The following is a 15960-nucleotide window of genomic DNA, read 5'->3' on the forward strand; positions in this document are numbered from 1 at the left end:
TTTCTGGAAAATGAGTCGGATTTCATTACTCACTGTCACTGTGGGTTGATTCAATGCTCTCAGACCTCAGAGACTCTGTATCCTGGCTTTCAGAAGCTGCTGGGCTTTGTTCATTCTGAAGCAACTTCAGAAACACCTGATGAAAGAGAAAGCAGAAAAGATTACACAAACGTAGATCTAAAATGTAATCAGATTAATTTTTAATTACTTAAATAAACTTTACATGGCATCTACAAAGCTTTAGACCTGTATTTATCAAATATAACTCGAACAAAGTCAAAGTGTTTCAACTGGATTTATTCAGCTGACATTTTCATACTGCCACTTGATGGGCAATACAACACTGCACTGACACCGGCACCACAAAGGAGAATATTCGTTACCTCGCTTCGTTCTTCATTTGTTGCGCAGAGGATACAAAATCACGTACTTCATTTGTTGCGCAGAAAACCAAACATTGAACATACAGAAGGTCAAATACAGATAGGAAACATACAGTAAATGGCAGAACCCTTAAGATTATTGATAGGCAAAGGGATCTGGGTGTACAGGTACACAGGTCACTGAAAGTGGCAATGCAGGTGGAGAAGGTAGTCAAGAAGGCATATGGCATGCTTGCCTTCATCGGCCGGGGTATTGAGTTTAAAAATTGGCAAGTCATGTTAAAGCTTTATCGAACCTTAGTTAGGCCGCACTTGGAATATAGTGTTCAATTCTGGTCGCCACACTACCAGAAGGATGTGGAGGCTTTGGAGAGGGTACAGAAAAGATTTACCAGGATGTTGCCTGGTATGGAGGGCAGTAGCTATGAGGAGAGGTTGGAGAAACTTGGTTTGTTCTCATTGGAGCGACGGAGATTGAGGGGTGACCTGATAGAAGTCTACAAGATTATGAGAGGCATGGACAGAGTGGAAAGTCAGAAGCTTTTTCCCAGGGTGGAAGAGTCAATTACTTGGGGGCATAAGTTTAAGGTGCGAGGGGCAAGGTTTAAAGGAGATGTACGAGGCAGATTTTTTACACAAAGAGTAGTGGGTGCCTGGAACTCGTTGCCGGGAGAGGTAGTGGAAGTAGATGCGGTAGTGATTTTTAAGGGGCGTCTTGACAAGTACGTGAATAGGATGGGAATAAAGGGATATGGTCCCGGGAAGGGTAGGGGATTTTAGTTCAGTTGGGCAGCATGGTTGGTGCAGGCTTGGAGGGCCGAAGGACCTGTTCCTGTGCTGTAATTTTCTTTGTTCTTTGTTCATACATTTTTCTTCCTATGTGTAGCCCTTTACATTTGTCTGCAGTAAGTTTCATCTACTGTTGTTCTGTCCATTAAACGTATCTTATCCAATTCAATTTCAGGTTTCTAAGTGGCCTCTGTTTCTGTTTATATGCCCCTCCTCATCTGGTTAACATAGTTGGTGCATGCAATAGTCTAAGTTAATTTTGATTTTTTCTCTGTTTAAGATCTACCGGTATATGCAAGTATAACTTCACCTGAAGCTCCAAGAAATAATAGGGCTTTAACCTCAATGTCGCCGCTATTGAAACCCTACCTCCTCCAGTGTTGTATCAGAGATACTGTAGCTGCTTAGGTGCAGCTTTTCCATATCCTTGTCCAGATCTTGAAGCAACCTTTCATAAGCAGTTTTATCCATCATTGTTGGAATGTTATATGTCAACTCTCCAAAGGCATCTTGCTTCAGAAAAGCCTGAGGAATATGCTGCTTCACCAGGGAGGTTACAAGGCCAACGTCACATGACTCATCAGATCCTACAATGGAGGGCTATTGAAATAAGAGCAAGAGTTTTTTTGACCAAACATTGCATTGTCAATTTGTAAGCCAACTTGTCCATATTAATTTCAATGTTCATTGGTAAAAGTCTTCCATACATGGAAGGTATTAGTCAGACATACAACCTGTACCATTAAATGGTTGATAAAAACTAATGAAAACTTATAAATGATTTGTATAATTTACATAAAAGTCAAAAAGCTATTGGTGGAGTCCTAAAGGCCATATGTTTTGAACCTAATTTAACTTAGGTAGCTATCAATTAAACTAAAGTGGGAATTTTCAAAGGGCTGCGGAGTCAGGATCAAAGCTGGCAAGCTTTGGAAACCACAATCCAAGTCTTATACTGGATGCCCAATGCCTCCAGGGCAGTTTTGAATTTTCAAAGGGCTGATGAGAAGGACAGAATGGGGAACACCGTTGCCGTCAATTAATGGGCCTCTTAAACTCATTAAGGGACCTATCCATTTGAATTCGGAATTTTAAAATATTTTTCCAGTGAGTCCAAACAGTCTTGTACATGTGAGTGCACAGATGTCAGGTTCGTCGTGGGGACCTAATAACCTTCTCTGCTGTTGCATTCAGCTGAAACCTGAGGGACTAACTAGTACCATCAAGAGTGCTGCATCAAACCTTCTTGTCCATTTCTTTTTGCCGTCAGCCTTCTGACCTTCCAAGGTCCTGCCTCCTAAAATTAGTAAGGTTACGGCAACCTCCAACATGGCTGCTGTCTGCCTTTGTTGCTGACAGTAGCTCCTGCCTTCTGGGGGCACAGGGCATCTCTCATGGGATCTGATCCCAGCTCCAGGCCAATTAGGCAACATAAATTTTAAACTAGCATTAGATCATAAGATGTAGGAGCTGGAGTTGGCCACTCAGTGAGACTACTCTGTAGGAATTTGTTTCTGTTGTTCTACAGGAGAGGAGGTGAACTATTGGTGAGTATCTGGTGAATATTCAGTAAGTGGTCAAGGTCTATTTTCTGAAGCTTTAAATTTGTCCTACAATTTGTGACAAGATTAGTTGATTTATATATAAATAATGAAACAAAATAATTAAGTAATTAAAGGTCATAATTATGGCAAGACAGGTGATGTCAAGTCTGCAGCATGTGGGAGCTCATGGATTCAGACCCCAGCCTTATTTTTGACCCATCACATGATGCCACCAAATTCTCAACCGGAGTTAAAATCATAAGAAGTCTCACAACACCAGGTTAAAGTACAACAGGTATATTTGGAATCATGAGCTTTCAGAGCGCTGCTCCTTCATATGTGAGTGGAGAGGCAGGATCTCAAACACAGCATATATAGACAGAGACACAATTGCAAGATAATGGTTGGAATGCGAGTCTTTACAAGTAATCAAGTCTTTACAGGTACAGACAATGCGAGTGGAGAGAGGGATAATCACAGGTGACAGAGGTGTGAATGGTCTCAAGGCAGGACTGTTAGTAGGATTTTGCAAGCCCAGGCCAAATGGTGGGGGGGTTACACGTAGTGTGACCTGAATCCAAGATCCCGGTTGAGGCTGTCCTCATGTGTGTGGAACTTAGCTATATGATAGCTGGCATCTCCACATCAGAGTTAAAATACTATTTTGTCTAAAAATCAGAACTTCTGCAAATATGTCTGAGTTTCAATGAACATTAATGGTAGTATTAGAGTATGCAGTTTTATTCAATCTCTTGAGAGATACATACCTTTTTTGAGATACTGAGGCTATAACCCTGTCCGTACTGTTCCTTTAAGTAGGCAGGAGAACCACTGCATTTCAAGTGGCCATTTTCAAGGATGGCAATTCGATCACTCAGAATGTCTGCTTCATCCAAATGGTGGGTACTGAAAATGATAGTACGATCTAGCAAAAAAAATACATTTTAATGACAATGACAGATAGATGAGCAACTCATGTATCAATGTTATAGTATGGCACATACAGTATCAGTGGGAAGCAGAAATTGATCTGGGAACATTGTGCTAAGTAAGAAATTTGGTGCAAGTTAGCTCCCCATGGTGAATATTTTTTAAGCTGTAATGTAGCTTCATAGTTAGAATCTGGCTTAGACTTTTAAAACTGAAAAAGAAACTGTAAGCGAGTTAAGATATCTAATTACAAAAACTGCTCATCATCAGCAACGGGTAACTGACAAGCAACTGCAAGTGGTTGCCTGAATTATTACTTAGTTTACTATTAATTACTCAGTTCCAAAGAAGCATTATGCTGGGTTTAAAATGTTAGCTCTTGTTTCTTTCTTCACAGATACAGCCAAATCTGCTGAGCTTTTCCAGCACTCTGATTTTATTTCAGATTTCCAGCATCTTCACTCTAATTTCTTATGATGCTGTGATCACACTTGCAGATTTCATCGGGAACACAAAAGATATTTATTAACAAGGAACAACTCTACAGAGGCCAGCTGCTCCAGTCCCTACATGTCTTCTAGATGTCTTCTGCCTAAGAGAGGACACTATCACCTGGGGGTTCTTAACCAGCCTCAGTCCCAATTGGTCCCCCAAGTCAGGCGACCTTCTTCTGCTGTCTTAAAGGGACAGAGGTGCTATTTTTAATTATTTTCATATTATCTCCAGCAGCTAATTTGTGTTTTTTCTTTGTCTCCAAGTTAGGAGATGGTAACTTGCTATTACCTTAACTTATTATTAATTTAGCTAAGTAATTAAATAAATAAGATTAAAGCGACGCCAGGATAGGCTGTGTGCTGTGATTGGTTTATGTGGGATTTTGTGGAGTGCGTTGTAGTCCTGGATACCAAAGCCCGGATTTTAATGGAACGCCCAGCCGGGAATCGGGGTGGGCGAGGCTCGCAATACAGCATTCCCCGATGGCCCCGGAATCGGTCTTACGAGCTTCGGGCAGGCGTGCTGGTAAAATTCCGGCCCAAGTCTGCAAAAGGTTTCTGCAGTTTGAGCAACTTTGGTTTTGAGTTGCTGAGCTGGAATGGGAGTTGTAGACATTGGATCAGTTGGAGGAGATTTACATGGACATGTTGTTCTGGGAAGCAGTCACACCCCTAGGTTAAATAGAATGCCACATTTAGTCAATGATTCGGGTCAGGAGGGTGAAACTGAGAATTAGGCAGGTATGACTGTCCAGCATGTAGTGATGGAGGAGTCTCAGCCCTTTGACTTGTACCAATAGTTAAATTGAACATGCTACCAGGGTGGATGGATAAGCTGACCATGGCACTATGGTGCAGGAAGCCATTCATGTGGGGAGATTGAAAAGGAGTATGATAGTGATAGGGGACAGTATAATCGGGTGAATTGATACTACTCTATGCAACCACAAGTTCCGAACATTGTGTTGCCTGTCAAGTGCCAAGGTTAAGGATGTTTCCTAGCAGCAGGAGAAGAACTTGGACTATAAAGGAGAGGGTTCTATTGTAAGCAATGATATTGGTAGAACTAGAAATGATGTCCTGTTGAGAGTTTGAGCATTGGGTTCAAGTTAAAACATAGAATTGCAAAGGTAATAATCTCTGGATTGTTACCAGAGCAACATGCTAGTTGGCATAGAGTCAAACAGATTAGAGAATTAAATATGTGACTCAAAGATTAGTGTAAGAAGCAGGGAGTTTTGATTCATGGGGCAGTGGCACTATTTTAAAGCAAGCTGCAGTCAGATGAATTATACAACTAGGATTGTGGATAGAGCTTTAAATTAAAAAGGGAGGGTTCAGGTAATGGAAAGTCTTAAAAGTCTGAAGAAAAATTATGAGATGACAGAACAATGTAGCAATTTGAGTAATGACAGGCAGAGTGGGAGTAAGAGCATCTTCAAAAATAAATGCATCAATGGTTATTTCCAGACCACTGAACAGTATTGCAGGTCATTCCTATCAATGGAATCCATGACCAGGATTCTCCCAGCCCGCAGTGCTGTTTGTGTAGCACAGCGGACCGGGAGACATCGGAAGCGGGTCTCGTGACTGGAGTCTGGCCGATCGGGAGTCTCCCAGGCCCCTTTTTTCCATGTAATCAGCCCCGTGCCGGATATTGGGTAGGTCAGCAATCAGGATCGGGGGAGTCGGATAGGGTGGGGGAGGGGGTGTTGCACAGTGCCAGAGATTTGTGAAACTAAGCATGCCCAAAAAACAGGCAGGAAATTCTCCCATTTTCCCACCTCTTGGGCACTTAGTTATTTTTTTGGGAGAATCCTGGCCCATAATTTCCACCCCACTATTCTGAAATGTCAACCTTGGACAGAGGACACAACCTTGCTACGAGAGGACAGAGGTTTAAGGTGAGGAGTAGGTACAGAGGAGATGTCAGCGGTAAGTTTTTCACTCAGAGGGTGGTGGGTGAGTGGAATCGGCTGCCGTCAGTGGTGGTGGAGGCAAACTCGATAGGGTCTTTTAAGAGACTTCTGGATGAGTACATGGGACTTAATAGGATTGAGGGTTATAGGTAAGCCTATATATAAGCCTAGGTAGGTGGGGACATGACCGGCGCAACTTGTGGGCCGAAGGACCTGTTTGTGCTGTATTCTTTCTGTGTTCTATGTTCTAAATGTCTGGAACTGTTCATTGATTTTTCATGTCACTATCTCTATTTCTCGAGACCTGTCATCTGCACCAGGCAGCATCTGCCAGCTCAAGGAGAGGGAACACCCAGAATCACAGAATTGTTAAAGCGCAGAAAGAGGTTATTCAACCCATTGTGCCTGCACCAGCTCTCCAAATGAGCTATTCACCGAATGCCATTCTCCCCTGCCTTCTCCCTGGAATCCTGCACATTTCCCCTTTTCAGATAAGTCTGTTTTCCTTTTGAATGCTTTGATTGAACCTACCCCTCCATAACACTCTCAAGCACAGCATTCCAGACCTTGACTGCTTGAGAAAATGCTTCTGCTCAAGCTTTCATGGATAGAAACTGTTTCTCTCAATCTAGGCTATCCACATCAGGCTGGTACAGCTCCCATCATCCCTCAAGAGCAGTCTCAATGGCTCGAATCTAAAGACCTCTCTCCAGCACTATTTTTCCAGCCAAGCATTCATCTGCTTTATCCTTTTACTTTTATGCCAACTTGCGTGTGACACTGACAGTAATCTGGAAATTACTAATTTGAGGTCCTGCTTGCTAATTTCCTACTGAACTCCTTAAATTTTGACCGCAGGACCAAATCCATCTTTCAGAACAGAGAATATCTTTCACTGTGTAGACCTCTGAGTTGGAAGAATGTAGTTTGTAGATTATAGTTGCTTAACCTGGTGAATTCTGTAACCTGCCCCAAGAATTTAGCACAATTTTTAAAAAAAGACAGTGATGGAGCCTTCTGGTGATCCCATGGAGTGGACAAAATTGCTAAATCAAACAAGAATTCCCATTAGATCGAGTAACAAATCTCTCCCTTTCCGATTGCCTTCCAGAATTTAATGGCAACAACGCCGATTAAGATGCAGCACCATATTAAATGGCTAGGGAGACTCCACGGATAGTTCATTGCTGTAGTTAACCTTATTATTGTTCTTCCTTACTTGATCTGTTTTTCAGTATAATATCCCAGATGTTACGTCGGGAACAAGGATCAACACCACTGGTAGGTTCATCCAAAATAACAGTCGAGGAGCCGCCAATAAATGAAATTGCTAACGAGAGTTTTCTCTTTGTTCCGCCAGACAAAGTTCCAATACGTTTATCCTGATGTTGACCAATCCCAACATTCTCAAGGGCCCTGGAAGGAGCAGAGGATATATACGGCTTAAGTCAGCATGTAAATTATTAAAACATAGTGAATCACATGCAAAAGAAGCGTTGTGTTAAACTGCCTGGTTCAGATGACCCTTAACATTCCGAGGATGACCCCACAATTTATGATTTGTGTGACTCTTAAAGAAATAGGCTCCAGACTGTTGGTTCCAAATGTAATGTTGTTAACAAGAAAGGAAGTACTTTATTCTCTTATTTAAAGACATGCTCTTTTCAAGAAGATGTATCATTTAGATAATCGTGTTGCTGCTTCAAGAGCCCTGATTCAGAGTTTCAGTTAAAAACATTCACAGGCTTGTCTGCACTATAAGAATACAAACTAGCAACTTCATCAAGCTGGCTGGAACGGCAATTCAATCCCCAATCTGATATTTGCTACATATATTGAGCCTTTTGACTGATGTCAGTTGAGTGTTTCAGACTCTACTCAACCTGAAATGTCAGGTCTGCTCAAGATTGTGAGGCAGCATTTTAATTCAAGGTCCACTTAACTGGCAGAATGCTGCTTTTTTTTTTAGCTAACTTGTGAGTAATAAAATATTGCAATTGCATGCAAGTCTCTGGCTTTATCTACTTGAAGTGTCAAATAATGACATCCACATATACATAGGTCAGAACAAATGTGAGTTTTATCACTGCAAAACAGTTAACATAAATTATGGATGAGAAGTCTTGCTGCAGAGCTTCATGTCACATGGTTTACTGCTTTACTATCCATTTAAACAAAAATGAAGTGAAAATCGTGCTGTATGCGCTGACCTCTGTGCCTGAATTCCTGATAAACATTGCTGTCAACAACATCTTGGAATTATATAGCATCTTTACTGAAGAAAATGTCCCAGGACAATTCAGAGAAGTGTAATGACACAAAATAAAAGAACCACCAAGGGAGACATTGGAAGTGGTGGCTAAAAAAACCTTTTAAAAGACATGGTTGTTAAGCAGAGAAGAAAGAGGAGTGCAGATGAGAAATGGAAATTTTGCAAAGGAATTCTGTAGTGTGGAGTCTAGAGAGCTGAAGCCGTGTCTGTCAAAGGGAATGAGGATGTACGTTAGGTCAGAGTTGGTGAAATGCAACTCTGGGGCTGTAGAGCTGGAAGAGGTTATAGAAGTAGAGGGGAGTGAAATGAAGAAGGCATTTGAGTGTGATGACGAGACTTTTACATTTGAGGTATTAGCTGGAATTCTCCGACCTCGCCTGCAGCTGGAATTCTCCAGTCCCACTACTCTAAATAGAGACTTGCCTGAGCGCCAGGTTCTCCATTCTTGCTGGCAGTAGTGGTAGGGCATACAACTTTGGAGTGTTCTAACTATTGAGTCACCAAAAGTCAATGTCGGTCAGTGAACACGAGGGAGCACATCCCTGCTGACTCCAGCAGGCCCATTTCACGCTCTAATGAGCATATATTGACAGAAGGCCAGACTTCTGGCCTTCACTGGGAGATTGGCCGGCAGCTCGGGAACAGTGCTGCAATGGCCAGAAAAGGCAAAGCAGCTAGCTGCCTGGAACCAAGTGCCAGGAACCAGAGGGAAGGTAAGTGGCAAAAGTCAAGTTGGGAGAAGGGTAGTGAAGGCCTGGAGGAGTCATGAGGAGGTGGTCAGTGTCCCAGGGGATATGTTGAGGGGGGGGCAGAGAGTGAGAGATTCAGAACTCATCAGACCCAAAGGGGAGGGCACCCCCACTCAGAAGAGGGCTCCTAATGGAGTAATTCCTTCTCCCGCCCAACCAAAATCGACTTTGGTTTATTGCCGCCCCCCCACCCAAGACCTGCAAGCAACCAGATTTCAAATAATTGAAAAATGTTATTAGTTATTCATTGCTTTTGTGCATAGCAGTCAGTTTTTTAGTCTATTTAAAAAAGGTATTTAAAAGCTTTTGAAATGTGCCTATTAGTGCCTTTGTGTCTAAAAACTGTTTAGTTTTAAGAGTCTCCGCAACGACTCACAAATGGCTATAATTAGTGGACACCTACAATGTTGATTCATTCGATCTGGCGGGGGTGGGGAGAGACAGTTTTGTGGGTGAGGTTAATTACTAAAACTTTTTAAGCTGAGTAAAAATTGTGGAAACTCTGTTTGCATTGGATATAATTTTGCCTAAAATGCCGACATTTTCTGCACTTGTTCGGTTGATTTTCTTTTAATCATTTGTGGAATGCAGGTGTCACTGGCAAGGCCAACAATTCTTGTCCATTGTTCTATTGTTAAGTGCCCTTGAGAGGGTGATGATGAGCCACATTTTCTTAACCACTCCAGTCCATGCTGTGAAAGGATACCAAGGGTGCTGTTCGAGAGAAAGTTCCAGGATTTTGATTCAGTGACAGCGAAGGAATGGTGATATATATTTTAAGTCAGGATGGCGTGTGATCTGAAGGGGAATTTGCAGGTAGCGGTGTTCTCATATGCCTGTTGCATTTTGTACAAAATACATTGGAGAAATAAAACAGCTGTGTAAAACCCTTTCTCAATATCCCCAGTTATTTAATCAAGCATGGCAACATATTCGGACTTACATTTTCACCTCTTGGAGCAGCTGTTTGTATGTCCACTGTGGTGCTTTGATTATCCCATATAACAAGAGGTGTTCACGCACTGTTAAGGATTCAAACAGTACATCATGTTGCAGGCACACTCCCAGCTCTTCCCTAATGACTGACATCTCTTGATTCATATTCTTGCCATTAACATAAACGGCCCCAGAGGTGGGCTGGTACAGACCAGTTAACATTGACCTATGCAGTAGGCAAAACACAATACATTAGTTTGGGGTACATTTCATATGTGTAGAGCTAATAGACCATAGAGCAACAATAAACTACTTATCAATAGCTTATCAATTTGTGTAATTCTACATCATCACAAATTCACATGTTCCGTTAATGGGATTTTATCCTCTAATGCTGGTGCTTGTAAAGTTGGGGGACAACTAATTAGTATTGTCCATCTCTGGCATCCATCTATCCTGCCTACGCTGTTCCTCCAAGATCCAAGTTGCTTTCCTCATCTCACTTGGGCTATCCATCTTCCTGCAATTTGCCTGGACCTGAGTAAATGAGGAAAGCAGGAATTCCCGACATAAACAGCACTCCATCCTTGCACCTGATTTCATCAGCTTTTTAAGTGGCTACCAGAGATTCAACCCATCAGAAAATCCTGGGAAAAGCAGAACCTCAGTGCAACTAGGTCCCTGCCAATTTCTGGTAGGCAGTGCTGGAGTCTTCTGGGTTTTTGGAACTTGGGTTAATTTCACAGCAAACAAACATACTGATGTTGTCCCTCAGGTCAACATTTGGTAAGAATATATTAGCGGTGACAAATATTTCTGTTAAAGCTTGGACATATAATTGTGTGATGGCCTTCCAAATGGCCCAAGCAATGCATACACTTTGGCATAAAGCTTGAGATTTCCAAGCTAACTTGGCACAACACAGTTAATTCAACTGAGAACCAAAACTGCACCTTCCCTTGCTGGAAAACTAAATAGGTCAGTGTGTTGATATCACTATAAAATGACCAAGTTTTATCCATTACTGGTAATTTGTCACTTTTTCATCTTGTATATCAACATTTGCAAATGGTAGTTCACCAGCCAATTTACCTGCGTGTATGGAAACACAGTGGTTCAAAGAGGAGCAAAGCACTATTAAGTGAATAAAGATCTTAAACAATCAACCAAGCTGTAGAACAGTGCCGAAAATGAGCATTTACTGAATAATATAATTTAGTAGATGTGACATGATGAAAATTAACTGCCAAACAGGACAAACTAATCTTTTCCTCTCCATTTATTCTAATTTCTATCAATAAATGTCAATGTATCACTCACATAGTTGTTGTCTTGCCTGCTCCGTTGGGTCCTAGCAATGCTGTGATTTCTCCTTTGTAGAAATCAAAGTTCAAGTCTTTAATGGCTACTTTTTTTCTCTGCTTAAATTCTTTGGTGAGTGATCTTAAAGCAACTCCAATCTTCGAATGAGGAGGTTCCACTTCTTTCCCAGATAAATTCATAGAATTGAAGGGTTCTCCTATAAAAAGGAATGAGCAGACACAATATATATCATAGGTTCACACCAGAATCCTTCCCTAACCAGCTGCTGCCATGGTAAATATGCAATCAGAACTGTTGGTAGCAATCTTATTCTTGCTGACTTCACAGTTTGAAGAATATTTTGTCCTATACTTATTTTTAATACATTTTTGATTTGCTGTCACGAAAGTGAAGCTTCTAGGATCCATTGTATTATTGAACTATGTGATGAGATCCGTGAATTAATTTGGGAGTTAAAAGCTATAACAGAATTCAGAATCAAGATATGGTTCATGAGTGAATTTTCTTGAGTGTTCATAAACACATTGCTTCAAAGAAAAATGGGACATTATTCAAATGAAACAAAAAAACCTGTATTAAAATGTGTAATGAGTAACTGGCACTCTGGTCTGGATTTTGTGGTAGCTGTCAATGTTCACTATCCTTACCACTATGAAACTGACAGCAATGTCTGGTGTCCACACATATGCAGTTCATCACAGAAAGTAGGACATTGTTAGTGATTCTATGCAGGACTAGGGAAATAAATCATGGACCTGATGTTTCTCCTGTTTATGGCCCCCTTATTCATCCCCATCCATTCCTCACTCACCACCCCTTCAAACCTGTAGGACAGTTTTTCCCCTTTCAGTATTCACTAATTAATTCACCAAGCCATCACAGAAAGGTTTTGATTTGATTTGATTTATTATTGTCACATGTATTAGTATACAATGAAAAGTATTGCTGTATATTTTTCATACAACAATAATTTAAAGTGTATACCAAACGATGACACCCATTATAGGCATCTGGTTACAAATATCACCTGAAACCCATGCAGCATGAGTTATTAACATTAAGAGCAGCAACAATACTATGTTAGTTTTTGTGCACTCTTTCGGTGATCCCACCTCAACTATTAAACAAACTAGAGCGAGTACAAATCTTATTTTAATGACATTATTCAATATGGTTAATTTCACAAGAGAAGATTTATAACTGTATAGTGTAGACAGTAACATTGATATCAGTGACTGCCTCAGCCACATTAATATGTTCTGCACCTTGCACCATATGGACATGGTGACAGGAAATTCATATTTGAGGAAAAGATTCAATACTTGCAACCCAGATAAATTGTGCAAGATCTTTTCCATTCTGTAGAAGCAGAAGACTTTCTTCTCCCTGTGTGCAATTATATATTCAAGATAATTGTTTCATACAAGGGTTGTAATTGATTCTATTTTTTCAGTAATCTCAGAGCAGAAAGATGAAATTACTCCTCAGCAACAAAGTGTAACAATTGAACAACACATGTTTTTTATTGTCAGTGAGAAGCATTGGTATCTCTGTACAACAAATTTTAAGAGGCCAGAGTTTAAAGACTGAATAATTCACAATTGTATCTGTGTTTTCTTGATCAGCAGGTCTGAAGACTCTGCTGGTTGCTGCTTCTCACAACAATATATTGTCAATTTCTACTATGCAGCACAACTTTATTACAATATTTCAATGCCTCAAAAAACTCAAACAGCACCAGGATAGACTGGGATAATAGGTAAGTAGACAAAAGGACAAGCTTAAAGTCATGGAAAAGACTTTTGAGAATCATGTGTGTGTAAGGCAGGTTACCGATTCACTATAAATTCATTATGCACACCTGTCTTGGAAATCTCACACCACAAAGCCTGTTCACAGAAATTAGTAACAAAATAAACAGAACTCCAGCCTGTGCTTGAGAGATAATTATGGATGATAGAGGTAATCTAACTCAGTGCATCTCATTCAGCCAAAAATGACATACAAACATATGTATTAGGAGTAGAGCTAGGCCATTCGACCCCTTGACCTGCTCTGTCATCTGATAACATTGCCTACATTATACCAGTGATTACAACTCAAAAGTACATTTTGGTTGTAAAGCAATTTGGAACATCACAAAAGGTTCTGTATAAATGTAGGTTTTGTCTTTCTTTCATTGCATCTGCATGCAGTAGGCATAGTGATTGTAGCAATGGTGAAATTGGAGGCCCAATATTGATTCTTTCACAATCATTAATCACAGAGAAACCAACTGATGTTTGGAAAGTGGTTACAAAGAAATCATTATATTTACAAAACACTTCAACTCTGCAGCTAACCGTCCCCCAACCCCATCAAATGTCTGCTCCAACACTGCAACATCACTCTAAGGCCCCTAACCTGCCTCACTAACTTCACCCTCCAACATCCCCATCAGACCCCCCCAACCACACCCCACCAAACTCCCTGCTAACCTGCCTCTGAACCTTCCCTCCAACCTCCCTGCTAACCTTCGCCAAGACCCAACCTCCTTCCAAAACGCCCCAACCTTCCCCTCAATGTCTCCAAACCCCCTAAACTTCCCCAAACCCTCAATTCCCCTCAAGGCCCTAACCCTTGACCACCCCCTCCAATCCCCTTCTCCAACTTTCCCCAACCTCCCCTCTGCCTCTCCCCCTCCAACCCCTCCCTCTAACCTTCTTCCAACAGCCTCAACTCCCTCCAACCTTCCCTAACCCACAGCCCCCTTTAACTACCCCACTAACGCCCAATACCTTCTTCAACCTCCCCTCCAAACCACCCTCACCCACTCTAAGCTCAATCTTCCCTCTCAAACCTCCCTCCGATCCACTGCTCCGCACACCAGCTCCCCACCCAAATGCACACAGCATCCATCTGGTTCTAAAATATAGGGAATAGATTTACCATTTCTCAAGCAAGAACAGTCTCAAATCATAGAATCCCTACAATGCAGAAGGAGGCCATTTGGCCCATCAAGTCTGCACCGACTCCCCGAAAGAGCATCTTGTCCAGGTCTGCCCCGCAATCCCCATAAACCCATGCTTTTACCATCCACCTAACCTACACATCTTTGGACGCTAAGGGGCAATTTAGCATGATCAATCCACCTACCCTGCACACCTTTGGACTGTGGGAGGAAACCAGAGCACCCGGAGGAGACCCATCCAGACACTGAGAGAACGCGCAAACTCTACACAGATAGACACCCAAGGCAGGAATCGAACCCAAGTCCCTGGTGCTGTGAGGCAGCAGTGCTAACCACTGTGCCGTCCCTGATGTACTGCTGCTGACCCTCAGTCAGCCTTGTGTTTTCTGGTGGATGTTTCAAATTAAACTGGAGTCATGAAGCTGCCCAAAGGTCAGAAACAGTGCAACAACTCAGTGAAATTGACCTGACACTGACACAAAATCGTATTGCACAGCCTGATATTTTTAAGCTGATCTTTCCGACCTGAAGCTCTGGATGCTCAGTGGGATAGGAGAAGCTCTTTACAACACAGAGCCTGGACCATACCTCCCCAACCACCACCCCCCCACATCCCCACCCCCAGTGTTTGGTACCATCTGCACTCCCCTACTCCCCTCCCTGGACCTTTGCTTTATGCATCCTCAGAAGTTGAGCTACTGAAACATCCCCAGGTTGCAATCAGGTAGAAGTCATTAAACCGATGAGAACTTGCCCTTTATGGTGTTATTCTCGTTGTAAAAATCCTTTCAAACGTTACACTTTTCTCAGCAGCCTATGTTTTTAACAGGATACAAAGTTCATCATTTCTGCTGAACAGCGTCATGGCACTGAGGGATTAATTTTACATTTGCGGAATGTCAAATTGCTCCCATACGATTTGTTTGTTTACGATATTTCACCTTAAACCTCTGCGTATGTCCCAATAACTTATTTCACACCTTGTAAACTTTTAATTAAAAGTGAAAAAAATTAGTGTTTGCAGCATTTTACGACCTGGTTTGCTGTCTGAGAATATTTCAACATGACTGGCTGCTTACAATGCTTGAAGGCATCATTATTGCTGGATGCCTGGACATCCCCTTGGCTTTGCACCAGATTCAAACTGACATCGGGAAAGGAGAAATCCACGCCACAGAGGTCACTAGAATTTAGTGGCAGTTCTCTTCGAGGCCAGTGGTAGGGCAGTCGCTTTTGCCAGTGACTGAAAAATTGGGGCCATAGTGCTTCCATTTGACATTCTAATATTTGTCCTCAAAAACAAATCCTAGATTTACAATCAGACATTTTATGTCATCCTAATAATCTAGCTGCTACGTTTAAAACTACAGCAGAGAGAGCCAACATGTACAAAGAACATCACAGCACAGAAACAGGCCCTTCAGCCCACCAAGCCTGTGTAAATACGCAGTTTCTATCCCTCTCCTCGCCTCCCATTCATGTGTCTATCAAGATATACCTTGAACGTTGCTAATGTGCCTGCTTCCACCAGCTCCATTGGCAGTGCACTCCAGGCACTCACTACCCTCTGTGTTAAAAACTTTTCCCGCACATCTCCCCTAAACTTATCCCCTCTCACCTTAAACCCATTCCTTCTTGTAGGTGACCTTTCCACCCTGGGAAAAAGCCTCT

The 15960-nt window shown here is 41.8% G+C and overlaps 1 protein-coding gene across 1 annotated transcript in view; it reads right to left on the minus strand.

Moving 5' to 3' along the window:
* The window catches only part of LOC144480835 (ATP-binding cassette sub-family A member 13-like), a 141857-nt gene that overhangs the window by 65327 nt on the left and 60570 nt on the right, over positions 1-15960 (minus strand). The window contains exons 17-22 of the mRNA XM_078200460.1: positions 11337-11535; positions 10024-10242; positions 7279-7475; positions 3484-3641; positions 1542-1772; positions 34-136 (exon numbers count right to left, since the gene is read on the minus strand). Coding sequence (XP_078056586.1) covers positions 34-136; positions 1542-1772; positions 3484-3641; positions 7279-7475; positions 10024-10242; positions 11337-11535 — 1107 coding nt within the window. The remainder of the gene's footprint in view (positions 1-33; positions 137-1541; positions 1773-3483; positions 3642-7278; positions 7476-10023; positions 10243-11336; positions 11536-15960) is intronic.

This window comes from Mustelus asterias, chromosome 2 (assembly GCF_964213995.1).
Source record: "Mustelus asterias chromosome 2, sMusAst1.hap1.1, whole genome shotgun sequence".
Taxonomy (NCBI): Eukaryota; Metazoa; Chordata; class Chondrichthyes; order Carcharhiniformes; family Triakidae; genus Mustelus; species Mustelus asterias.